At 37.5% G+C, this 25,604-nt stretch overlaps 3 protein-coding genes across 3 annotated transcripts; 1 reads left to right on the plus strand and 2 right to left on the minus strand.

The window, feature by feature from the left end:
• Positions 1-1,016: 1,016 nt before the first annotated feature.
• LOC101310426 (ent-kaurenoic acid oxidase 2-like) lies at positions 1,017-4,625 on the minus strand. The gene is made up of 8 exons (XM_004301649.1): positions 4,390-4,625; positions 3,307-3,787; positions 2,260-2,523; positions 1,922-2,008; positions 1,747-1,825; positions 1,553-1,659; positions 1,292-1,413; positions 1,017-1,128 (listed from the first exon to the last, which is right to left on the minus strand). The coding sequence occupies exons 1-8, from the start codon at positions 4,623-4,625 to the stop codon at positions 1,017-1,019; spliced, it is 1,488 nt and encodes a 495-aa protein (XP_004301697.1).
• A 5,603-nt stretch (positions 4,626-10,228) lies between these two features.
• LOC101315346 (ATP-dependent RNA helicase DHX29-like) lies at positions 10,229-15,904 on the plus strand. Its single transcript, XM_004300214.1, has 5 exons — positions 10,229-10,659; positions 10,765-10,870; positions 11,040-14,896; positions 15,245-15,340; positions 15,444-15,904. The coding sequence occupies exons 1-4, from the start codon at positions 10,333-10,335 to the stop codon at positions 15,323-15,325; spliced, it is 4,371 nt and encodes a 1,456-aa protein (XP_004300262.1). The 5' UTR covers positions 10,229-10,332; the 3' UTR covers positions 15,326-15,340; positions 15,444-15,904.
• A 1,979-nt stretch (positions 15,905-17,883) lies between these two features.
• On the minus strand, positions 17,884-23,665 carry LOC101290866 (probable serine/threonine-protein kinase At4g35230-like). Its single transcript, XM_004300215.1, has 10 exons — positions 23,581-23,665; positions 23,263-23,486; positions 22,742-22,877; positions 22,129-22,262; positions 21,406-21,511; positions 20,983-21,068; positions 19,539-19,727; positions 19,255-19,419; positions 18,681-18,794; positions 17,884-18,305 (listed from the first exon to the last, which is right to left on the minus strand). Exons 1-10 carry the CDS (start codon positions 23,663-23,665, stop codon positions 18,054-18,056), a joined length of 1,491 nt encoding a protein of 496 aa, XP_004300263.1. The 3' UTR covers positions 17,884-18,053.
• Between the last annotated feature and the right edge of the window lie 1,939 nt (positions 23,666-25,604).

Here is a 25,604-nt window from a genome sequence, read left to right on the forward strand (position 1 = left end):
GCAACTCTAAGGGTCTTCGTGTATAGAAGATAGGTTGAGTTGTGTTCAAGAGTGCGAATAACTCTTGGGGTAGGGTAATCTTCTAGGTTGAGAGAGGGTGTACAAGGGGTGTCCTTTTGGATACAAGGGCTTAGGTTGGGCATAAACTTGAGTGGTGTAATCTTGTACATGTGTAATTCTCTCATTAGTAAAGGTGATACTCTCCGAGGACGTAGGCAAGGATATTGGCCGAACCTCGTTAAATCTTGTGTTCTTCTTGGCTTGTTTATTTCTTCTTTCCATCTAATTTCTAGCACTTGTGAGGCATGGGATCAATTTCCCAACACATATTTCCTTTCCCCTACGCATGTTTAATAAAACATATATTCAGTCAGTCTTTGATATAAGAAAAACACTGAGGGGGTCTCATTTGGTCCTCTAAGGCCAGCAGCGGCACTGATTTAACGAGAATAAACAAGAACTCAGCGTACGTACACCTGCATCTGCTATTGGAAAATGACAATGTGACTAATTATATGAACAACTGAGGTTGCCTTACTGGAATTACCTTTTAAATTTCTGTATGATGGAAATAGAAAATGGAATGTAGCAACAGAAAGCCAACCATGCATACTAGTAGTTGTTTGTTTAATGGTGGTTACATTGCTATAAAACTATAATCATACTGAAAGAATTAACTGAATCTCAGATGTTTAAGAATCTTGTTTGACAAGTTCTTGTCAAAAATATTATTACAAAACTGCAGGTTTCAAGTCAAATGTGTTTTTCCCTCATTTCCCTTTCAATGTTTCAAGTGATCTATGTATCATCTCTCTATCTCTTGCCTGCATTGCTTATCTTCGACTATGCTTGGTACTTGAGATTTAGCTTTAACAAAACAAGGGGGGACTGTACTTGAAGAAGTCTACCACCAACAATTTATTCAAAGGTCTATGTCTACTACTATTCAGACAAACACCGATCAAGGGATGCAATAAGGACAATACTACATGTTTATTATACAAATATTAGAGAATTTATATAGATGAAGATGTTGATGGAAGCTTCTTAATATTTGCAAGACAATTGTCTTCGGGTCTTGTATGAGGTAAGTACCTCAATTCACATCCCGGATTAAGTCGTTCCAGCCTGCACTCAAGAAGTAAACTGTCAAAGACTGTATTGTTTATGGTTCATCTGATTCCATTTTTAGTGTCATACAGAGTAAAATATTTGGATTTAAATCAGGCTAGGATTTTGAATGTGATGATTCAACTTAAAATGGCGACCTTTGAAAAGCAAGGGAACTTACTCATAATTCAGGAGAAAATAGTGAAGAAATGTAGTAATTTCAAGCTTGGTCAAATCACTTCCAGGGCATTGCCTACTTCCTATTCCAAAGGGAATGTAAGTCCCTGCCTTCACTTTACTTTCCTACAAGGAACACAGGAAAAAAAAAGACTAAGACTTGTTTAACTTGTGAGATGAACAATTTTGCTCAATCATACTGTAATGCATAAATTGATGAATACACTAAACAAAGAGATCTAATTCTGTGTGTTATCTTGCTTACATTCCATCTTGAGGGATTGAACTCCTTTGGATCTTGATAGATTTCTGGGTTCAAATGAATTCCTCTGAACCACATCATCACTTTCCATCCCTTTGGTATTGTGTAACCTTGAACACATAACATTTTCTAGTAAGTTTAATCACAAGAAACTGATATAACAATAAATAGATAATATAGAGAGATTAATTGCTTACCAGAGATGTTAACATCAGCAGTAGCCTCCCGGTAAGTATACAGCGAGATATTAACCACGCGCATTGTTTCATCAATTACCTTTTCACCAAGCATTGCTACTTGTTAGTTGTTGAAGTTGAAATCAGAGGCACATGCTTAAGATCAGGAATTCAGGATGCTAAAAATTTGGCTTACCTTAGAAAGATATTCCATCTGTTTAGTCTCTTTGAAGCTCAATCCATTTTCTGGTGATAGACTTTTAAGAATCTCCTCTTGCTCTGCCTGAAAGGTAAGATTACATCAACACTGAACAAAGTCTCGTCGATAAATTCTGAAAGACAACTGCGGTTCACAACTGGAAGGAAGAATAGCAACTGTAGAGAAATTTATAGCACACTTCAAATTAACTTGGTTTCCATGCAATTGGTCGCCACACTAACAATTTCTTTACAGACAGAAAACCAGTACTTAATACCACACTCGCGTTTGAATGCGCGCATCTAATTACCAGTACGAAATAGGCACCAACCCACCTTGGCTTTTTGGTAGAATTCTGGATTTTGATGTAAAAAGAGAGTTGCCCACATTGTGGCATGGGCTGAAGATTCATGACCAGCATTTAAGTACATGAGGATTATGTCTATGATCTCCTCATCATATAGTTTTCTACCAGTCTCATCTTCGGCTTCCAGTAATAAATCCAGCAAATCTCTTTTTTCCCCTGATAGACTACTCTCCTTTCTTTCCCTTCTTCGATCAACAATCACTTGAAGAGTCTTAACCAACCTTTTCCGAGCCTGATGCATGCAAGAATATCAATAAATCAAGTCAAATTTTTTCGGCAGACTAAATAATCAGATACATAAGATAGGGATCTAGATTCTCTGCCCTGTATTATAAATGTAGGATCTGTGAACATAAGAGAAAATTGGTAATATAGTATTACAGCTGAAGTAAACAAAAACAAGCATGGTAGAGAATCCATGGGAGCCATTCTAGTGAGGACCCTTAAGTTGAGGACTTGGTGAAGACTTTTCGGTTTATCCCACCTTTCGATCTTATATTTACATCTTGACCGTTCAGTTTATAGGTATTTATGAGTAGATCATTTATTTAAATTTTCAGTTATATTAAAAATTGTTAAGACATTCATAAGTGTGATTTATCAATTATGAACTTGAACGGTTCATATTTGACAGATTTGGTTCGTCTAGTAATTTGATCTAGTTTGTTATCTTAACGAACACCAATTTGGGTGAAAATTTGTAGAAATGATCTAACTCATATAAACCTAAAAACTGAAAGGATAAGATGTCAAAACGTGATCGAAAATTGGGTCTTTTAAACCATAAACCGAAAAGTCCTCACCAAATCCTCAACTTAAAGGTCCTCACTAGAAGGGCTTCCGAGAATCCTTTTCTATAATAATGTGATCATTTTTTATCTCTCAAGTCTTAATGATGGAATGCAGTATTTTTTTTACTTTAGTTTGCAAGACTCTTATGGTGTCGAACTGAATAAAAGTATCACAACAGTATTAAAAGAAAGTAAAAAGATGAAATGAAACAAAGAAATCTGACCTTGAGTGCATTATGATAAGCAAAGCCAGGAAGGTTAATGGCCATGGATCTTAGTCCATGATTAAGAGCAGTATACTCTTTTTCTAAGGTCTCCAACATGGGACCAATCTCAGAGCTTAGAAAAATGTGCATGACTATTTTGAAAGTTAACTTCCTGATCTCAGTCAAGAACTCAATTGGTTCCTCAGACTTAGACCATTCATCCAATGAAGTTACCACAACATCCTTGATGTATTCATGGTACATAGACAGTGCCTTGTGACCACTGATAGGAGCCGCGGTCAGCTTGCGAAGGCGCTTGTGTTCCTCTGCAGAACTGCCCATAAAAGCTAACCTTCCCAATAGTTTTGTAGTGGATTTTGGCCAGCCAGGCTTGAATTGTGTATCATCAGTTAAAATCTTTCTACATATTTCAGGTGCTGTAGCAATGATGGTTGGCTTTCCAAACAAATAGGCCTTGCAAATTCCTTTCTGCCCATATCTGGTGTAAATAGAGATGTTAGTATGTAATTATGTATTAATATCAGAAACTTAAGCATTAAACATAAGGACATAACAAAGTTTTGATCATTTCATATGCCTTCATGTAGGAACTCAGAGCTTAAACAACCCAGAAGCAAACTAGGTGGGAGGCAAAAGGATTTGAAAGGATGTCAAAGATGTTGCAAAATATGTAGTTAACATGTGTGACTGTTTGGCCAAACACGTATGGGATAACCCACTCGAATACCATGTTGGCATAAGATTATCCACTATCCAGGTAGTAAATTGATTATATGAATACACAATAAGCACATTAGTAACTTCTGCTCTCTTTTCGCTCCATAGCACTTCTGCTAAAAGCACTTTCATTAGAGTCTATAACAAGTTTTGTTGAAAAATACAAAGTCCTTCCAGTAAACAAGTGTGGAAGTACTAGCACTGAAAAGTCACTGTTTCTGTCAATACAAGCTACCAAAAGTTAGCACTTGAAACTTCCACTAAATGGATAAATTTGAAAATTTTCATGTTCTTTATTCTGCAACAAACTAACTAGAAAATGATGAAACAGTTTGAACTAAAAATGAGAGAGGAGAGACAAACCTTTTAACATAGTTGGAGACGAATGAATCAGGATGACCATACTTTAGAGAATAGAGGAAGGACAAGGTATTCCCAATGAAAGGCCATCCCAAATCACCTGGAGGCACACTAGACTGGATTTTACCCAAGCTGCTCACTAAGTACCACTCATTTGCTCTCTTTAGGATCAAAACTAGAAAACCAAAGCCACCAACTGAAGCTGTGAAAACCAAACACCAGAAGCCCAGATCGTCCATCTTCCACTTTTTCTGGGATGTTTTTTACGAGTCTAGGCAAGTGTAGAGAGTACAGAGTACTTATAGGACTAGCACAAACCCTTCAGAACTTAGAGGACTCTCCTCCTAAGCACTTGTCCTTATAGCCTCTCAAGATACCAAGCATCTAAAATGCAATCATTAACCAATTGAAGGAATATTTTTAAGGAAACATTTGCACTTATGACTTATTTGACCAATCAATCTAGATAATGGGAACAAAGCATAATGAAAAGTTGAAAACAAGTCATTTCCCCGAAAATACTACAAGAGGCACATGTAACAGGTGATGTGTAATAGAAAGAAATTGGTTTTTAACCAAGTCATTTTAAATTTGAAGTATATGCAAAAGCCATACTTCTAGCTACTAGTTAGGTAAGGTTAAGTGTAGTCCTATTTTGAATTCACATTCACAATGAAACTTCAAAGTTTGATACCTCTTCCTTAACCCCAAAAGTAAATTTTGCAGAGTCTAATCGTCCATAAAAGTTTAAGGGCAACAAAATTACAACACCGAAGAACACCACCTGTCAAACAGTACTAAACAGTTTTGATTTTGCTAATTGATTCACAGGAATGGTTCTTGCTGAGGGAAGATCTGCAATCATTAAAACGGAGGGCTGAAGGGTGGAAGATCATTAGCTATACATATTTCCTTTCCCCTACAATATTCATTGTCTCTGCTAAGTGACGCATGGTTAATAAAACATAAATTCAGTCAGTCTTCTAAATAAATAGAAAAAACACTAAGCGGGGGTCTCGTCTGGCTCCTCTAAGGCCTCTGGAAGCACTGATTTAACGAGAATAAACAAGAAAATAGCGTACACCTGCATCTGCTATTATAAAAAGACAGTTTGACTAATTATCTGAACATCTGAGGTTTACTGGAAATACATTTTAAATTTCTGTATACATGCTGGAGATAGAAAATGGAATCTGTAGTAACAGAATATATCATGCATAACTCTTGTAGTTGTTGCCAATAGAACCTGACAAAATATAACTAATACTACCCAAAAAATCAAATAAATAATATTTGTTTAATGCAAACAGCACTAAACGAGTACTATAATCATACCGAAAGAAATAGTCTTTCATAGACTAGAGAATGGGAAAATTATTTGATTTCAAGTGACTATATCTGTTTTGGAATCTCTGAACTAAAAAAGTTAATAACAAAAAATCAAGTGGCTGTTACGATATTGCGGAAGCTTAACCACTGCTACTGATCAGCTAGATATATAATACAGAAGTGATGATAGCAGTTTACTCTTACAATTTCATAACCACTGATAAAGAATGAACAGATGATCAACATAACCTCAGCAAATAAATGTAAGTTGCTTACGGGCGCTAACAATTAAAATGATAATAAACACAGCAGTCCCTAAACATAAGGGAATATTACTAACAAGGAAATCCTACTTATGAACATGTCAACTCAGCATGGAGAACTCGTAAGCAAGGAATCAAGTGCAGAAATTAGATCTGTTTGATCAGCCCTTTGACTTGACTTGCACGGTAATGATTGAAAGAGTTCGAGTCCCATGAGAAATAAGTACATGTGATGCCAAACCTTTTGCAGAAGCAAATCTGCTGAAGATAAAAGAGATGCAAAAGGTTGCTACAGGCCTACAGTACTGGCAGTGCACTTGGTGAGCTTGGTTTTGGTAAAATATAATCTATCTTTTTTTTTTTTTCTCTAGAGTCCTTTTTGTTCAAGTTTCATCTGCCTCGTATAAGTATGGTCTGTTTTGTATATGTGATAGTCTGCCAGCTCAATAGAAATTTGGGCTTTTTACATATATAGGAAAAAAAATCAGCATGGAGAAACCAAAAACCATTATCATTCATTATTATCCTCATAAGGTTTTTAAAAATTGACACCAGGTGTCTATTAAGTTACTATTTGATAGGAGAAATGACAGAAAATAACTGAAAACTTTGAAATGTAGAGTCATTCATGTAGTACTTGAAAACAGAAGGAGAACTTGGGATTGGTGATCTTTATATTTTCCCAGAGGAAGCTCATGAGTTGTATTTATATTTCATGGGAATCCAAATCAGAACTAGAAATCAGTTCAGACCGGTACTGCTCATGTGCAGATACATTGCCGTTTGAAACTGTCACCCCCTCCACAGGCACAAAAATCAGATCACAGACCTGATCTCCAACAGGGTTAGAAATTGCAATGAGCAACTCCCTAGTAGTTGCCAGCTGCTCATAAACGTCGCTGTAAAGTGCTCCGTTATCCATAAAATTTCAACTGTTGCTGCATTTCAATCCAAAAATTCTTCAAAACTTGAGCAAGTTGTGATAGCTAGATGATCAAGGAGCTAGTTAAGGGACCCTACATCCCATTCAGAACAAGAAGAAAATACTATTCCATCTAGCAAACTCTAGAGCTATTAACACTCCCATTTAGATCAAACTAAGAGACAGATGACCGCCAAGACCAAATTTTAAGGACATTTGAACACTAGCATTTGGCTTATGAGTTATGACAATATACAAACTTGGTAATATTCAACTAAACTTTGGAAAAAGGTTTCGGGTTTAATCGACAGTTTAACAACATAACACACGATGACATTTTTCATCAACAACGATAGATGAAACGAAATAAATTTACTTACTACCGAAGTGTTAGTAGTAAAATAACGACATTGTCACGCCACTGTCATGTGTTGTTACACATAACTATAGTTATATAACACATGACAGTCGCATAAAGTCGAGATTGTATCACCACTAACACTCACATGGTGAGCAAATTCATTTCCGAAACAAAACATAGTTCTATAGATTTCATGAAATAAGTGATTTATCAAGGATCTTAGCAGTCAAGGGCGTAGAGAAGGGGGGGGGGGGGGGGGGTCAGGGGGTTCAGCTGACGTCTCTCATATTTTTTATTAGGTCATATTGTTGTCTAATTTGTTAGTTGAAATATGATGTTGGCACTATTTTTTTATTTTATTTATGTTGGCACTATTTTGACCTTTCTAACTATAATTAAAGAAAAGTTTGACATATAAAATATTAATTACAACAATCAATTTGGACAAAGGAGTGTTCAACTCCTCACGTGTGTTTGTTACGTGTGGTTCTCTTTATTTTTTTAATATAGGTTTCTAATCCGAATCAATAATTGATTGCATCTCCCTTTAATATTACAATTAAAACATATTCCTAGTCTTTTTTTGTTGTTTTTTTAATTAATATGTTTTCCTAATCAATCAATGATTGTGATTGATTTCTCATGCACCTCTATATAAAAAATTTTAGTCGTTTCTTTATGTATATCTTTTTGTTATCCTTCAGTAAATTTTTCCCTGTTGTCGACAACCTTCATAATTAAAAATTTGCAATTATAGATGTTTTAGCTTTATTTGAAAAGTATCGTAAGAGAAAAGCAGCAGAACCGTCGACACCATTTTAAGCTCCTCCAAAATTTCAAAATATGAGCAATCGCCAAGGACAATTATAATTGCTTTAGGGAGATTTGTTATTTTGTTTAGTTTTTGTTTTCGAAGTATTCTAATGATTTATAAGTTTTTATATTATTCAATAAAAATTATATTTTTATTTTGTGTGGCATTATTGTTTAAACTTTTGATCTTTCTACTTGTGGTTTCTGGCTACGCCACTGTGCAGTTCTGGTCAGATCCATACATGATTATGTTTAGTGAACATTAAGGGCTCGTTCTTCTACTCCAGTTTATATTTGGTTACAAACATCAAAGAAATTCAGAACTAATGAAATACAGAAATAGATGACTCACACAGTAGTGTACAATCTAAGACGATCGATGATCAACGAATGAAATTGAAACAGAGAAGCTCACTATGAAAAATTAAATCAAAGAAGCAAACTGGGATAATTTTAGTCGTGCCTGTGGGTGCCTTGCGTCTATCAACTGTCTTACTCTCTCTGTATATTTTTCTCTGTAATATTGGATTGGCTTTTATATTGTTTGCGTTGGACCAGTGAATTTGGTGTTTGCTAAGTTGGCTTCTTATCTAAAACGGGGAATGTGCATTTGTTTCCTGAATATGCTCATCATTTTTAGGCAAAAAAACATATATAGTGAGTTAGTGACTCAGTATTGAGTATTGACTCATTCTACAGTTGTATCACCTGCATTGATATTTGAGAAAATCTTACGTGCGACAGCCGCACCACGTGTCTTGTGCGACCCACTAGTCGCATAACGACACGTGTTTTTTTTTTTTGTTTTCGACAACTCTTCTTCCTGCCTTCCTCTCTCTCCTCTCCGATGAAACCGATCCCCTCCGATCCCCTTCCTCTCTCTCTTCTCTGCCCAGCCGCCGCCTGGAACTCCCACCGCTGCCTCCACCATAAGGCTGACAACCTGCCGCCGTCGAGCTCGTCTCCACCAACCTGTGCAAATCACGTCTCCACCAAGAGAGAGGAAGGAAGAAGAAGAGAAAGGAACGAAGGAAGAAGAAGAAGAGTTGTGAAAAAGCTTCGCCGGATAAGAGAGGAAGGAAGAAGAAGATCCGCCGGAGAAAGGAGCAAGAAGAAGAAAAAGGCAGGTGTGACAAAAAAAAAAAAACATGTGTCAAAGGATGATTGGGTGTGTATATGCCAGGTGGTGCGGCTGTTGCACCTAAGAATTTCTCTTGATATTTTACTTGTTTTGGTCAAATTTGGTCTTTTGCTTCTTATCTAAAACATGTAACGTGACATTAGTTTCTTGAATCTGCTTCTTTATTGTAGGGTAAAATATCATAAATAGTTACTGAGTTTTGATTTATTTATTTCACTCACTGATTTAATTTTTACTCATTGTCTACTCACTCAAACCACCATAGATGGTTGAATTGGTAAGAACTTTAGTGTGGATCCCCCATACCTAGCTTCGAATATCATGGATGAGTTAAATCTCAGTCTATTTTTGGTGGACATAAGGAGAAAGCGTGCCCCATTCCTTTAGGAATTATGTCCTCATACCCACGCCATTCCCCGTTAACAATAGAAAACAAAGCTGGGCCCAAAATATGAACCCAACCCCAACCTCCTGCCTAAGATGGGCCCATATGCATGCTCCAGGCCCAAGTGTCCAAGCCATGCTGTCCGTTGCTATCGTCTCTCTCGGCCTTGATCTCGCGGCTGCCAAGCTTGTTGTCCCACCATCGGAGTTGCACCCCAGCCGCCATCACGTTCTAGTTGCCATCAGAACTGATCTCAATCGACCTCAACCTCCGGGCCTGAGCTATGCCCACCAGAGACCATCACCGGCGCCGTGGATCAACTGGACAAGCGATGAAGAAACTTTTCTTTCCAACCCAAAGTCCTTTCTTTTCCTTTCACAGTTTTTTGATTCTATCTCGTACTTAGTCGTGATTAAAGTGTCATTGAATTAGATCCATGAGACAAAAATAATAAGACACATGAATTGCTTTATTACCCGAGTACAAATTCATTGACATGACTCTATCAACATATTTCACTATGAATGAATGACATTTCATGTAACTAGTAAACAGTACAAAATTATTTCCACTTTCATTCACACTGAAAATAACTTATATTATTGTGTTTGAAAAGAAAACTCCCAAACCAAAAGAAGAAACCTTTACAGGTCTCTGCTCTGCTCACGAAATCCTAACTCAGACCTCCGCCGGCGTTTAACCTCCGTCCGATCAGACTCATCCTCACACAAAATGCCTCCAAAGAAGAAGCAGCCGCAGCAGCAGCAGTCTAAGAAGCCGAGCAGTAAACCCCAACCGTCCTCCTCGGGCCAGAAGCCCCAGCCAAACACCACCGCCAAACCCCAAACGACGTCGTCCGGCCCCCGCCTCCAGATTTCCGCCGAGAACGAGAACCGCCTCCGCCGCCTCCTCCTCAACTCCGGCCGTTCCGCCGCCGTCCCCGTCGACGAGTCGCTCTCCAAGGCTCAGAAGGCCAAGAAGCTCAAGGCCGTCTACGAGCAGCTCTCCTGCGAAGGCTTCACCAATGATCAGATTGAGCTCGCTCTCTCCGCCGTCAAGGTGAAACTTCTTCAATTTTACTCGCTGTAACTTTTTCTGTGTTAGGTTTTTGCAGCATTTTACTGAAACCTGAATTGAAATTGTGATTGGGGTTTTGTTGAGTAGGAGGGGGCTACATATGAGGCTGCTCTGGATTGGTTGTGCTTAAATGTGCCTGGGGATGAGCTTCCATTGAAGTTTTCGAGTGGGGTTTCCATGGCTGCAAATGAAGGTACATTTGAATTTATTGTACTATTGCACATACAGTGAATTAGTAGGGTTTAAATGTGCTATGCCGGGTGTGGAAATCGGTCGTAAATCTGTTGTATGAGATGAGTATTGAAATCGAGCTATATATGTTGGATGTGATTGTGATTTCCTATAAGCATGTTTTGTGTTAGGTGGCTCTGTTGGTGTTGTACTGACTTCTCGAGATGACTGGACTCCGTCGGTGGACACGTCTGCTAAGATTGATGAGGATACGCCGGGGATTGCTATTAGAACCAAGGGGCAATGGGATGATAAAACACTTGATTCGTGTCAACCGTCTCAGGCAGATTGGATCAAGCGGTATGTTGAGCAGCAAGAAGAGGATGAATCGAGTACGTGGGAGGATGATGTAGATGATGAGGTTTCGGGGGCTAAGGTCAGGAAACCAAGGTCGTATGATGTTATAGCCAAGGAGTATCATGCTGCGCGGTTAGAAGCTGCGGAAGCGAAGCAAAAGAAGGACAAGAAAAACCAGGAACGGGCAGGCAAAGTAATACGTGATCTCAAGCAAGAGTTATCGGCACTAGGCTTATCGGACGACATCTTGGCATCAGAATTTGAGCAGGAACAGTCTATAGAACGAGCTTATTCTGCTTTTGAGGACACAGATACTAGTTCAGAGCCTTACAAGCAAGCTGATGGACTCCATGCAGATGAATTAAAAGCAGACGGAAATGATATGGAGCCTTGCAGCTCCGTTCAGCTCCCAATCAACTCTACTCCTTCAGATCTACCTGTTCAGGAAAAAATTGCTGCAGAAGAAGAAACAACTGATATGGAGATTGGTAATTTTTTCTTGGAAGATGCGCCGTCTAACGATTTCCTAACTCCTACTATTTTGGAACTACAGAAGAAAGAAAAGTTGAGAGAAATGCTCAGTGAGAAAAATTTGGAGAAATTAGATGGTATTTGGAAGAAAGGGGAGCCTCAAAAGATTCCCAAGGCTGTATTTCATCAATTATGTCAAAAATCAGGATGGGAAGCCCCAAAGTTTAATAAAGTGCGGGGCAAGGATAATAGTTTCTCTTATACTATCAGTGTTTTGCGTAAAGCTAGTGGAAGGGGTAAGAGCAGAAAGGCTGGGGGCTTGGTCACTCTTCAGCTTCCTGATCACGATGTAACTTTTGATTCAGCCGAGGATGCACAGAATAGAGTGGCAGCATATGCTCTTTGTCAACTGTTTAATGATCTCCCAATCCATCTTGTTATTACTGAGCCTTATGCTTCTCTAATCATTCAATGGAAGGAAGGGGAAACTATGACCAATGTTGAAGATGGTGTTAAGGACCGAAGAGCTAATTTTGTGGATTCGCTATTGAAAGCTGATGGTTCTAGTTCAACTTCTACTGCTAATGTTGTGTATGATTCTGATTCTCTTCCTAAAGTGGTTCCACGACTCCAGGTTCAAGAACCTAGAAATTCAGAACTAAATCCTCGCAAAGATGCAGAGAGCTCTTATTTGAGACAAGAACTGGAGAATAAACAGAAAACACAGAAATTCAAGGAAATGTTGAAAGCAAGAGCTGCACTCCCCATTGCTGGTTTGAAGGGTGATATATTGCAACTGCTTCAGGATAATAATGTTCTAGTAGTTTGTGGTGAAACGGGATCTGGAAAAACAACTCAGGTTCCACAATTTATATTGGATGACATGATCCAGTCAGGACGTGGTGGACACTGTAACATTATATGCACACAACCAAGGAGAATAGCTGCTATTTCTGTGGCTGACAGAGTCACTGATGAGCGTTGTGAACCCTCACCTGGTTCTAATGGTTCTTTGGTTGGTTATCAAGTGCGCCTTGATAATGCTAGTAATGAAAAGACTAAGCTTCTGTTTTGCACGACAGGTATTCTTCTGAGAAAATTCGTGGGAGACAGAAACTTGACTGGAGTTACTCATGTCATAGTTGATGAAGTACATGAGCGGTCTCTTTTGGGTGATTTCCTGCTCATAGTTTTGAAGAATCTGATTGAGAAGCAATCAGCTCTTAACACACCCAAACTGAAAGTTATTCTAATGTCTGCAACTGTTGATTCCAATTTGTTTTCAAATTACTTTGGTGGTTGTCCTGTGATTACTGCAGAAGGTAGAACACATCCAGTGACAACTTATTATCTTGAGGATATATATGAGCGCATTGATTATCGGCTTGCATCAGATTCTCCGGCTTCCATGGTGTATGGAACTTCGACCGAAGGGAAGACTGGTCCTGTAAACAACAGCAGAGGAAAGAAGAATCTTGTTTTATCTGGCTGGGGTGATGATTCTGTACTGTCCGAAGAATTTGTTAATCCAAATTATGTTCATGATATGTATCAATCCTACAGAGAGCAAACTCGACAAAATTTGAAAAGATTGAATGAAGATGTCATTGATTATGATCTTCTTGAAGACTTGGTGTGCCATGTTGATGAAACTTGCGCTGAAGGTGCTGTTCTTGTCTTCTTGCCTGGAGTATCTGAAATTTACACCTTAGTTGATAAACTAGCTGCTTCTTACCGGTTCGGTGGAGCAGCTTCTGATTGGATCCTCCCGCTACATTCATCTGTTGCATCAGTTGATCAAAAGAAGGTATTTTTGCAGGCTCCTGATAATATACGAAAGATTATTGTAGCTACTAATATTGCTGAGACCAGCATAACAATAGATGATGTGGTATATGTTATTGACTGTGGAAAGCATAAGGAGAATCGTTATAATCCTCAGAAGAAATTGTCAAGCATGGTCGAGGATTGGATATCCAAAGCAAATGCAAGGCAACGTCGAGGAAGAGCTGGACGTGTGAAACCTGGAATCTGCTTTTGCATGTACACTAGTTATCGATTTGAAAAGCTCATGCGCCCCTTTCAGGTTCCGGAGATGCTTCGAATGCCATTAGTAGAGCTGTGTTTACAAATTAAGTTACTTTCTTTGGGCCACATAAAACCATTTTTGTCCCAGGCTTTAGAACCTCCAAGGGAAGAGGCTATGACTTCAGCAATTAAGATATTGTATGAGGTTGGTGCTCTTGAAACAGATGAAGAGTTGACGCCTCTTGGGCATCATTTGGCGAAACTTCCTGTTGACGTATTGATTGGGAAGATGATGATACATGGTGGAATATTTGGTTGCTTATCACCGATTCTATCAATTTCTGCATTCTTAAGTTACAAATCTCCATTTGTCCATCCAAAAGATGAGAAGGAAAATGCGAAAAGGGCAAAATTGGCACTGTTGACTGACAAGCTAGATGGACCAAGTGAATCAAACAATGTTGATAAGCAATCCGACCATCTCATAATGATAACCGCATACAAGAAGTGGGAAAAGATTCTACGTGACAAAGGGGTTAGAGCTGCTCAACAGTTTTGCAGTTCATATTTTTTGAGCAGTTCAGTGATGTACATGATAAGAGACATGAGGATACAGTTTGGAACACTGCTGGCTGATATTGGACTCATTGATCTTCCAAAGAAATATCAGGTTGATGGAAGAAAGAAAGAGAATCTAGACGCTTGGTTTTCAGATGCATCACAACCCTTTAATATGTACTCAAACCATTCACCAATTGTGAAAGCTATCATATGTGCAGGGTTATACCCCAATGTTGCAGCCACTGAGAAAGGCATTGCTGGAACAGTTCTCAATAACCTTAAACAGGCTCCTGGCCACGCAGCTAGCCATTGTCCAACCTGGTATGATGGAAGAAGAAAAGTCAATATACACCCTTCGTCTATCAACCATAATGTAAATGAATTCCGGTACCCTTTCCTTGTCTTCCTTGAAAAGGTTGAAACCAACAAAGTGTTTTTGCGGGACTCTACAATCATTTCCCCCAACTCTATTTTGCTGTTTGGTGGCTCCATTAACATCCAGCATCAGACCGGACTTGTTATTGTCGATGGATGGTTAAAACTGACAGCCCCAGCACAAACTGCTGTCCTGTTCAAGGAACTCCGTTTAACTCTTCACTCTGTTCTAAAGGAATTGATAAGAAAGCCAGAGGTAACGTTCTTTTTTGCTTCTAAGTTTTGATACTTTGGATTTTTATTTCTTGTTTTGGCGTGACGCTTGATTCATCTCTAACTTGTTATGTCTAATGAGTTCTATTCCTTACTGGATTGCATTGTCCCATGATGATCTGAAGATGCATTTCTCTAAGCTTATAGTATTTAAATGGTTTAGTTTATGCATATCTATTTATTTATTTCTTAAATAGCTGCTACTTTAGAGTGTGTATTCTATGAACGAGAATTCTGTTAGCTTTTCTAAGCTCACTGTTTTCGAATGTGATAGCTTTCAGTTTTCAACATTGTATTGATATTATGATTAATTTTTGAACTTTGTTTTCAGAATTGCACCGTTGGTCATAACGAGGTTCTAAGGTCTATTATCCATTTGTTGTTGGAAGAAGACAAGCCTCCTCCTCAATAATCTATCAACCTCGAGGTATGTTTCCACATCCTTTCTTCAACTTATAGCTTGACTATTGATACTATACTGGTGGGATACATTTTTTTCTCTTCATGATTGTGTGGTTCATTCTTTTTAGATTATCATGCGGGGCTCAGTCAAACTCATTTGTGTTGGTGATTTCTGTTGAAATCAAGCTGACCGGCATCTGGTGAAAAACTGCCTATTTCATACTTGAAAACTGTTCCCGTCTCTTTACTGCTGTACTGCATTTCTTGTTTTTATGCTGCATATGGTAAAATTTCTATACGTTGAGAGGGAAGGAACACCAAGGACACAATATGGCGCTCATCTGTCATATGAATACTCACCATGGCCTGTGGGCGGTTACAAGGCTTTTCTCTTCTGACCTATACTGGATTTAGTGTGATCTTATTGTGGGAGGCAATAGTAGCAACTCTGACCTCAATTAGGGTGAAAGCAAAGGCATATTTTGACATGTACAAGTAAAATGATCTGTTGCCCTCCACTGCATTTTGTACGAAAAGAAATATGAATTCCGTAGATCAGAATATTGACATTGTTAGCTTTTTTCAGTTCAATCGCCGAAGACGGCCATCAAGGTGTTTAATTATATAGCACAGTGAAATGAGTGGATGAGTCTTATTGATCAGAAACTTTCTTGGCATTTGAGAATCAAGATCGAATTATGAAAGACTCGATATACAAAAAAAAAAAAAAAAACCAAAATTCATAAGATGTATAACAATCAAATTCATATGTACTTCTATCTTGTTTGTTTCACAAGAGTTATTACTTATCAAGAAACTCCAATATAAACAATGGACTAGATTCATTTCAATCACAATGGTCTTGGTATTCTCATACAATGTCACCCGAATTCAAAAATTTTAATCTGGGAATGGGAGAAATGGAAAACTTAAGAATTAAAAGAAGAAAAAAAAAAACTCAGGGGATGTCAGCCACACGAACCACGGTAGTTTCTATTTCTCTGGCTGGCATAATAGGTCATATTAACGTTGTACTTTTTATGAAATTTCTCAAGTAGGTAGGACATTTCCAGCAACAATGCCTTGACCCATTACTCATTTTGCTTTCTATACATGAGAATAGCGTGATTCATTTTATGGATTTCATTCCATATGTGCAAATGTGCAATAGTATTAATGTGGTTAGCTTATACAATAAATTTGAATCATTTGGTGAAGTTTTTCCATATGAAGACATGAAGACCCCTATATATACTAGGTTTATTTGTTGTTGCATATACAATATAGAGTTTGTATGGAAGGTGATACTTTCTTTGACCGGTAGAATTGGAGATGAACTCTACCCGGTCGACGATTTGCCTAAGATTGGGTTGGAAATTGGCATCTCAAGTTAGAGTCTTTGGTAAATAGTTGATTCGGTTAGATTTTGATTCCATCATAAGAGACTGATGTTCATTTTATGTTGCTCAATTTTGGAGACGAATTCAAGTCGGTTAATGATCTACTAGAAAATACAAGCACCATGTGCATTATTTAGTTTTCTGGTAAATCATTGATCCGATTAGACTTCAATGATCTATGTTTAACAAAAAAAATTACAGATCGTCGTGCTATGTTTAGGTTCAAGTAATTTAACTCGTTCTTTATCTTTATTTCCCACTTTCTACACATTTCAAAATTTTAACAATACAAATTAATGAGGTCCTTCCTAAATTTTAATGACAAAGCAGACCTCTAGTTCAAGTTCGATGTATTAAGGTGGAAACTGCGATTTCAGACAAAGGTTAGGAGCCTCCTTCCATAATAATATAAATTGGAGCATGTTATATGATATTTAGTTCCCATCAAGCTCACAAACTTGGCCAAGAAACCGAGATGGATCGAAGGTTACCTTACTCAGCCTCTGACCATGTAGTCTCCAATTACTTAGCCTCCTTCAATAATAAGGGGAAGGCTAAGATGTGTTAGTCATGCATCAACTTTGTCTTAAAATTTAAAAATGAGTACTTAAAGTAGTAAAATTGGTCCACAAAGTTATATGTCTGATAAATTTGTAGCTAGTTATAATTAATCCTAATGGCAATCTAGAAATTCCAACAGGCACAAGTCCCTCCCTATTGGCATAACTGAAACTAGAGAGTAGAGACTCCAGTTGTCTTCTTTTGCTTACTCGCCCTGAATATTTTTTTTTTCCTACTGATTGTGGAATAGAGCTGTGATAATGTTGAAACAATCTATCCATTTGGCAAGCATGAAAATTCATATTGTATTGGCTTGTAATTCTAAGCGTTATAACCAGTTCTTAGCTTGTTGGGTGCAAGAGATTTGGCTGGGTACTAATAGGCCGAAAATCCTAACCTTATCAATCATGTCATATTCACACATGCTTACAACGCATCCTGAGACATTTTGAAGAAATTACCATTAGGTGTAAAAATTATTATTAGTAACATTTTCTCTCGATGAAAGTGGTAAATGTCAATGTCTCCCATCCCCAGACAATCATCTAAATGAACGTCTCCCATCCCATCCACATATAATAGCTTATTTCTTGTGGAACTACGGCAATATGAAAGATGAAAGATTGTGAATATAATCAGAATGATTTTCGTGGACATTTTGAAGAATTCTATCAACCACATTACACATTTGCCTAGTACCTTCTAGTCTAGTCATTTTTGCCCAGCAGTGACAAAAACAGGGGCCTATTGATTTTTTTGAGTATATAACGTTGCAGCTCAACCCCGCCAGATGCTGTATCTCTTTGCTTCAAAGGCTGCTCCATCATTAAGCATGTCCTGGGCATCAGTCTCCATTCCGAGCTTTGAGAGTGCAAGGGCCTGTAAGTAGAATGCAGTTGGCCACTCTGGTATGCAAACCTGTGCCTGCATGGCATCTCTCAAAGCAAGTTCCGCTTGGCCATTCATCAAGTAGGAGAAAGCTCTTCTTGCAAACACAGTTGCAGAAGGAACAGACATCATAACAATTAACTGTTATCACATAAAAAATAAAAAATAAAAAAGGTTATCCTTAAAGAATTAGGTAACAAAAATAACAAAAAATATTGTAAGTTGGATGCAGATAGTCTGTTGAGAGCAAAACACAGATATCTGAGTACCTTACCATTTTGTTTTCTTTCCAGAAAAAGAGAAAAGAAACAAAAAACTGATGCAGTCTAGATAATGAGACTGAGAAACACAATGTTATTCTGCTTACTAGGATTCCACCATTTACAGGTATCTGTGCATGGTGTTAAGAATTGAAAAGTCCTTGAACAGCCAGACAAATTATGGAGATTGAGTGCATGAAAACATTCCATTCTTAAGATGAAACTTAGACCCATAAGAGAAAACAAGAGCATGTACCTTAGAATAATACTCAATTGCATTCTTGAAATCCTTGTCTCTAAATGCAATATCTCCAAATTTCTTTGTGTTCAACATGTCTTGGACTTGCTGTGTCCATTCTTGAAATGAAAGCTGCAGATCATATTGTAAGAGCACAAATGAAGTGTAACTAGACAAGTTAAGAACTCAAGATGAAAACAATATAAATATACCACAATGCATATATCGTTTCATGGGGGGATGACAGCACTGGGCAACTGGAGCCTAAACAAGGGGACACCATTGTGCGTGTGGGCACGTGTGTGATTAGTTTTTTTTTGGGGGGGGGGGGGGGGGGGGTACCGTCCCAAACAGTGCATTCATCATTCATTCTATTTGGTTGAATAATAACGCTATATAAATGGAAATTGATACAATAAACTCACCCATATCTTCTATAGAAAAGTCTAAAACATTGAGATCAATAGAATGGCTATGTTGCCAAAAGCCCAATAAATTAGAATTCTAAGGTTTGTCCATTTGATCTGCAGACTATTTGAGAATTCTTAAGCAGTCATGCCATAGTTCAAGTGAAACAGAAGGTTAAATCTACCTCATTTTCTGCACCTTCTTCATCTCTATAACCCGTTTTTAGCAAAATATCATGCACAGCAGTAAGATCCATCCTTGCACAAGCCTTCCCAAGAGGAGAAAGCATGGTTGGCACCACAACTGTATTTTTGTTTTTCGGGAGGCCCATTAAAACATGAGACGCCACCTAAAAAACCAATATGACAATCAGAACACGTATAGAATAAAAAGGAGAATACAGTATTAAGCAAAGTTGAGGTTTCCACATCACACACAAAATAATACGAGGATAACACAATTAATTACCTCTTTCTGCTTTTGAAGAGGTGCAACAGCTGTGAGAAGAGACTTAATATCTCCTCTATCCCTAGCCTCAGACTGGAGACATTTGGAAGCAAGTTCAACCAATTTGGTAGCATCATCATTCTCATACTGTCCTTCCAATGATGAATCCAACAACAACAATACATTCTTTCCCCTTATGAGGTCTAGTGCCTGAACATACAGTGATCCCTCATCATTTATTTGAAATGAAAACTAAACAGAAATCTGCAGATCCATGTATATGCCTGTATCACGCAAATATTATATCCAAAAGCATACCACGTAGATTGTGTAATCCACTGTAATACCCATACGGAAACTAACGCATGTCAGAAACCCAAAATTAAAAAAAAAGTAATGCAGTTTGAGCTCATAATTAGAAGGGATCTTGAACATTGCACCTAAGACTCAGAGTGATGATTTCAAGATAAACTTAATGAACCCAAAATATTAGTGGAATTCTAAGAAATAAAGTATCAATGAAATCAAACATATCAAAATTATAAACCATGTGCAATATGTAGAAATATACGTGAATAAATTTGGTAACAAAGACAATTTAATTATTTCGGTTGTATGGAGAAAAAATTCAAGCAGTAGGAACCTGTCAGACCAAAAGAAAAGCAGTAGGATCCTAAAAACATAGTATAATAAACCTGAGATCACGCAATCAAACGAAATAAAAAATCTTTCACATAAACCATGCACCAGAGCTGTACACAGTCCAGAAATTATGCACCACAAATGTCGTATCACATAAGATAAAAGAGAAATTTTATTCACACCTCTATATACTTAATACACACCTCTAAATTTTTTTATCTAATTTTTTTCCCCAAACTTCTTGTTATGCCCTCTTTATTTTACTGACTACACTCTTTTAACCCATCATCTTCTTCCTTCAGCCAAAACCGATTCCAAGCAAAGACTCGATCTATTTTCTCACCTCTATGATTAATACTACCAATTTTTCTACTAAAATCAAATCGAATTGGTAAGCAAATGAAGCTTAACAAACAATCAAGGGAGACAAAATGATTGAAGAATATATATATATATATATATTATTAATTTTCTCACTCAAATAACATCTAAGATTTTCAATCAGTCGAAATAGTATGAAAATTTGATATCACTAGGAAGCTTGCAGACTACCGATTCTTAGAGTAGTAAATATGTATAGAAATTTAAGAGCTTAACATCCAAACTGAAATTTGTTTGTTTATTTAGTTCTCTTTTTGTTCATCTTAAAGAAAGGGGTATAATTGTATTAAAAAAGATTCCAAAAAATAAGGGTGTGCATTAAGAAATTTGGTATGTGTGAATAAAATTTCTCAAGATAAAAAATGAAAAAAGAAAAAAAGCCTATAACACATAACAAGAAAATATAAAGGCTTGTGGAATAACGAAATTGAAGTCCACGTACATGGAGTGGAGGGATATGCTTTCCACTCAATAGGTCCAAGAGGACAGTTCCATAACTGTAGATTACACTCTCTGGGATGACCCTGCCTGCAAAAAGTTTGACACTAATCAAATATACTTACAAAATCAGTTTTTTACCTACAGTCATAGACATGAAATCTGAAAACATAAGGTCTGTACCATTCCCCAAATTCACGAGCTTTAAAAGAAGATAACAGACTACACTAGAAGTTGATATATATTGATGTAAAACTAAAATCCTTGCAACAAGATAGAAAATTTCATATCTCAAGGTAAAAAATAATTTAAATATGTAAGCAGCTTGTGTAAGACCCTGTTATTGTTTTAAATATTTGAATCAATCATGTTTTTGACCTTCATCAGAATCTTGTGATTTATCCTCTGTAACGACAGTAAATTTTACCTGTCCGTAAAAACTCAGGTGGAGTGTAAGCTAAATTAGTACTGTAGCTTTTCCCATCTCGACTATTTTTCATGAGGCCAAAACTAGACAAGCGAGGGTCACCATCCTGACACAAATTCATGAGTCAGTTATAATCTAGGAAGAGCTGATATGTTTAACACAGAAATTTTCAATTTAATGATATTAAAGTCCATGTATGCATCGGTGATAGTATAACGTTGAATGCAATAGAAAGCTGTTTAAGGTAGCAATAACAAAGGCAAGGCTATTTTTTCCTTTTCTTATATATGCATCAAGAATTCCTTTTAGCTTTTGGATCATGCCAAACTTCTTTGTGCAGTAGAATTCAAGCACTGAGGCACCTTATTATGGTGAACACCATACACGCCAAAATAATGCTAACATGGAATGATCGGAAAAACACAATAAAATGTACATAAGTACACTAGTCTTTTGGTGCGAGGCTTGTGGAGTGTGGAGACATCACTAGTTGATGAATCAATATTTGTTTCATAAAGTAGCAAGCAACGCAATTAGGTCTACGAAGCCGAGTGATAAGCAAATGTGAAGATTAATTGCGGAGACGGATAAGTAAAATGAACACTGGCATGCAAAACATGGAGTCTAGTGCATGAAATTGAAATAATGTGAAGACATAGGAATGCCATTCATAATCAACCGAACAAAATGACTATATTCTTCATTGCAAATTCTTAAGCATACCTCGTCAAATAGAACTCTATATGCATTCAAATCATGATAGATCTTCCGGTTTTCTGTATTACAATGATCAAGTGCCTGGGCAATATAATATGCAACTCTAACACGCATTTCCCATGGCAATGGCTGCTTATCCCCTAGAAGAAATCATAAGAAGCCATTATGAATAGAAACCATAATAGCATGAGCAGGGATATTTGCATCATACCAATTAGTATTGATCACTAAAAAGTGCTATTTATTTATGTAAGTATCAAGCAATTTAGAACCATAGACAAAATTCTTTCACAAGGCAAACAGGGTAATCAAACAAATATCCCTTTACAAGCTTTGCTTTTGGGGGTTTGAAATTATGAGAATTTTCAGAAGCTTCTACCTATTACATTCTGTCAAAGGAGGAGTTTCATCTTATAGGTGCACAAAAAGTGTTGGGTAAAAGCAAAAAGAAAAAGAAGAAAAAGAATTTACCCTGCTGGGGCACATAAAGTGTTGGAAAAAGAAAGGCCAAAAGCAAAAAGAAGATGGATTACAAAATTTTGTATGCCATAAAAGTTTAGTGAAATCTATGTTATGCACTGAAAATAATCAGAAAGAACAAGAGATAGTGTGGCAGTACAATGGAAGAGATGCTTGGAAAGAGTATCATTGGACATGTACTGAGCCACCAAGAGGCGTTCATCTCCCTCGGCACAGCAACCAATCAGATTCACCAATCTCTTATGCCTCAACTTCCCAACTCCCGCAGCCTCAGCCTGCCCAATAATCATAGGCATCAACATCAGACTCAATACCAAACCATCCAATATTGCTAGAAACCTTCGTTTGTTTTTCAAAAAAAAGAAAGAAAAAAAAGAAGGAAAAACCAAATGTCCTTTTGCAATTACTCAAAATCCAGCACTCAGCACTCTGCTTTAATTCTTACTCTTCTTCCATCATTACCAGATCAATATAGACCAAACGAAAACCCAAAAAGGAACAGAAACATTGAAGGGTCTAGTTACAAATAAAGTAATAATCATTTCTATCTGTGTTGGAGGAGCTAAACATTTCCTTTTTGGTAACTAAAACTACTTTACTTTTCCATAATTTCCTCGCAAATAAAAAAAATTAAAATGAAAACCGTCTCTTTGCGCTCACCACAAACTGCTGAGCGTCCGGCCAAGACTGCTTGGAGAAGCGTTTAACAGCAACAAGCCGATTGTTTTCAAGCTTCCCTTTGTAAACCACATTTGGGGCTTTTTCGCCGCTCTCAGAAACTATAAAATCAGAGCTGAACCCATTAGTGGCCTTCCGCAGCTCGTGTAGGCTGTACTCTTTAAACGCCGGCACTTGGTCCCCAGCCTCAGCTTGATCCCCATCAGCTTCAAAACCCAAAAAACCCAAATCAACAACCAAGGTCAAAACCCAATGAAGGGAAATAGAAAATTAGAAGAAGACAAGATAGAAGAGAGGTACCCGGGTCGAGTTTCAGAGGTTCGGGAAGAGGAGATGGGTCGTCGGGGGAGTGGAGGTGGGCAGTTTTGGATTGTAAGCAACCCATTTTACAGTGGTAACTAGAGCTGGAGTTGAAAGTGAGTCAGTGAGGGTTTCATAGAAGAAGAATAAGAAGCATGAAATGGAAGGAGGTGAAGGACAGAGAAACGACAGGGGGAGTTGCACTGTTGCAGTGACTAGTGTTGGAGCTGTGCAGAAAGTGAAAGTGACTGAGTGAGTTTTAGTAGTTTCGAAGTGAATCTGTGAAAAAGAGACAAGAGAGTGGGTGATGTAAGCTGAACAAGGAGGTCACGTGACGGATCTGCCCTGACTCACGTGATGGATATAGTGCGAGTCTGTGTGACTGAGGGAGGGAGCAGTTTTTTGTGGTTAGGGTTTTAGACTTAGTGGTCAAACCACACTTGGTAAAGAAAGTAAACAAGCTAGTTAAACAAAAATTACAATTAACAACAAATTTGTTACTTTTCTTTTTTGATGGATAAGAAACAAATTACAAAGAGAACCCTCGTGCACACCCGTCCCCATAAAGATCAAGCTGGATGGCGGTAGCCGAGGAAAGAGGAAGAGAAGAAATCCATAGCTGAGGACTAATACAAGAGTGTCCTAATTTAGCTAAACTATTAGCTAGAAAGTTTGCTTCTCTCCAAACATGCTTAAAAGAAATAGACTGAAAATAGAAAGACAAAGCTTGGATATCTCGAACGAGCATTTTAAGGCGCTATGGAATCTGAGAACGACCATTGAGTGCATCTAGGAGTAGCTTAAAGTCTCCTTCTACAATAATTGGTTGAGTAGTGTAGGTAGCAAGTAGTTGCAGGCTAGCACGGAGAGTAACAACCTATGCAAGAAGAATGTCCATCCGACCAAGATTTTGGCTTGTAGCAAGAATTGGGAGGCCATCAAAATTGCAAACTACAAAACCAGCAGCAACGCGGGAAGGAGGAAGCACTAAACCATCAAAATTGGCTTTAAGACTATTTGAAGGGGGAGTATGTCATTTAATATGGGAAGAAGAAGGATGAGCATGAAGGTGGGATTGGTCGAGATTATTTTGTTGATAAAGATTATTTTGTTGATAAAGGTACAGTGTTTGGCAGCCCCAAAAGCAATTTGAGCAGAGAAAAAAGACTGGTTACGGAAAATAACCCCGTTACAGGTATGCCATAAAGTGCGGCAAAACATAAATTTTTTTGATAACCAAACAATTTTATGTGGATGATCAAGGAACGTTTCTAACCATTGCAAAAAATTAGTAGGATGAGAAGAAGTATTGGGATTAGTTGGGAGAGGAAAACCCGAAAGGGACGAAGCATCAAATCCCACAGAACAATCCATAAATAAATGATCAACCGATTTCGACTGCTGAGCACAGAAAGGACACTGTAAAGGAATAGTAGGATTGAAACGATGTAGTCTATCACGAGTCTTAAGACGATTAGAAATTAGTACTAACCAAGCAAAAAGTTTGACTTTAGGAGGAAGATTCAATTTCCACATGGAATCACTACTAGAAGTTAGGACTTATGTGACGAAATGGTTTCGTCGCTTAAGAGTGAAATTTCGTCGCATAAATACTTATGAGACGAAAATTTTGTCTCTTAAGAGTCGTCGCATAGGTGGTGTCGCATAGGTACCTAGCGATGAAAATATATTTTTCGTCGCTTATGTTCCTCTTAAGCGACGAATTACGTTTCGTCGCTAAACTACTTCAGCGACGAACAGAGATTTCGTCGCATAAGTGCCTCTTAAGCGACGAAAAAAATTCGTCGCATAGACTTATGCTACGAACATTTTCAACTTAAGCGACGAAATATTTCGTCACTTAAGTGTTTTCAATATATAAAAAAATATATTTTAATTAATTTAATTTGATTTTCATTTTTAATAAAAAATGTTGTAATTTAAATAAAAAAATTATTTTAGCAGTTTCTTTTTATTTTGTTTTTTAGTTTTATTTTGTTTTTCTAGTTTTGTTTTTTTGTTTT

Source organism: Fragaria vesca, linkage group LG5, assembly GCF_000184155.1.
Source record: "Fragaria vesca subsp. vesca linkage group LG5, FraVesHawaii_1.0, whole genome shotgun sequence".
Taxonomy (NCBI): Eukaryota; Viridiplantae; Streptophyta; class Magnoliopsida; order Rosales; family Rosaceae; genus Fragaria; species Fragaria vesca.

What these genes read in the sequence shown, in the direction of transcription:
- LOC101310426 (XM_004301649.1), bottom strand. Translation starts at nt 4,625, where the DNA reads ATGGACGATCTGGGCTTCTGGTGTTTGGTTTTCACAGCTTCAGTTGGT. An exon ending in CTTATCATAATGCACTCAAG is followed by an intron (nt 2,524 to 3,306) that starts GTCAGATTTCTT and finishes TGCATGCATCAG; the next exon opens with GCTCGGAAAAGGTTGGTTAA. An exon ending in AGATGGAATATCTTTCTAAG is followed by an intron (nt 1,826 to 1,921) that starts GTAAGCCAAATT and finishes CTTGGTGAAAAG; the next exon opens with GTAATTGATGAAACAATGCG.
- LOC101315346 (XM_004300214.1), top strand. Translation starts at nt 10,333, where the DNA reads ATGCCTCCAAAGAAGAAGCAGCCGCAGCAGCAGCAGTCTAAGAAGCCG. An exon ending in TTCCATGGCTGCAAATGAAG is followed by an intron (nt 10,871 to 11,039) that starts GTACATTTGAAT and finishes GTTTTGTGTTAG; the next exon opens with GTGGCTCTGTTGGTGTTGTA. An exon ending in AATTGATAAGAAAGCCAGAG is followed by an intron (nt 14,897 to 15,244) that starts GTAACGTTCTTT and finishes CTTTGTTTTCAG; the next exon opens with AATTGCACCGTTGGTCATAA.
- LOC101290866 (XM_004300215.1), bottom strand. Translation starts at nt 23,665, where the DNA reads ATGGGTTGCTTACAATCCAAAACTGCCCACCTCCACTCCCCCGACGAC. An exon ending in ATAGAGTTCTATTTGACGAG is followed by an intron (nt 21,512 to 22,128) that starts GTATGCTTAAGA and finishes AATTTGTGTCAG; the next exon opens with GATGGTGACCCTCGCTTGTC. An exon ending in AGCATATCCCTCCACTCCAT is followed by an intron (nt 19,728 to 20,982) that starts GTACGTGGACTT and finishes CTGTATGTTCAG; the next exon opens with GCACTAGACCTCATAAGGGG.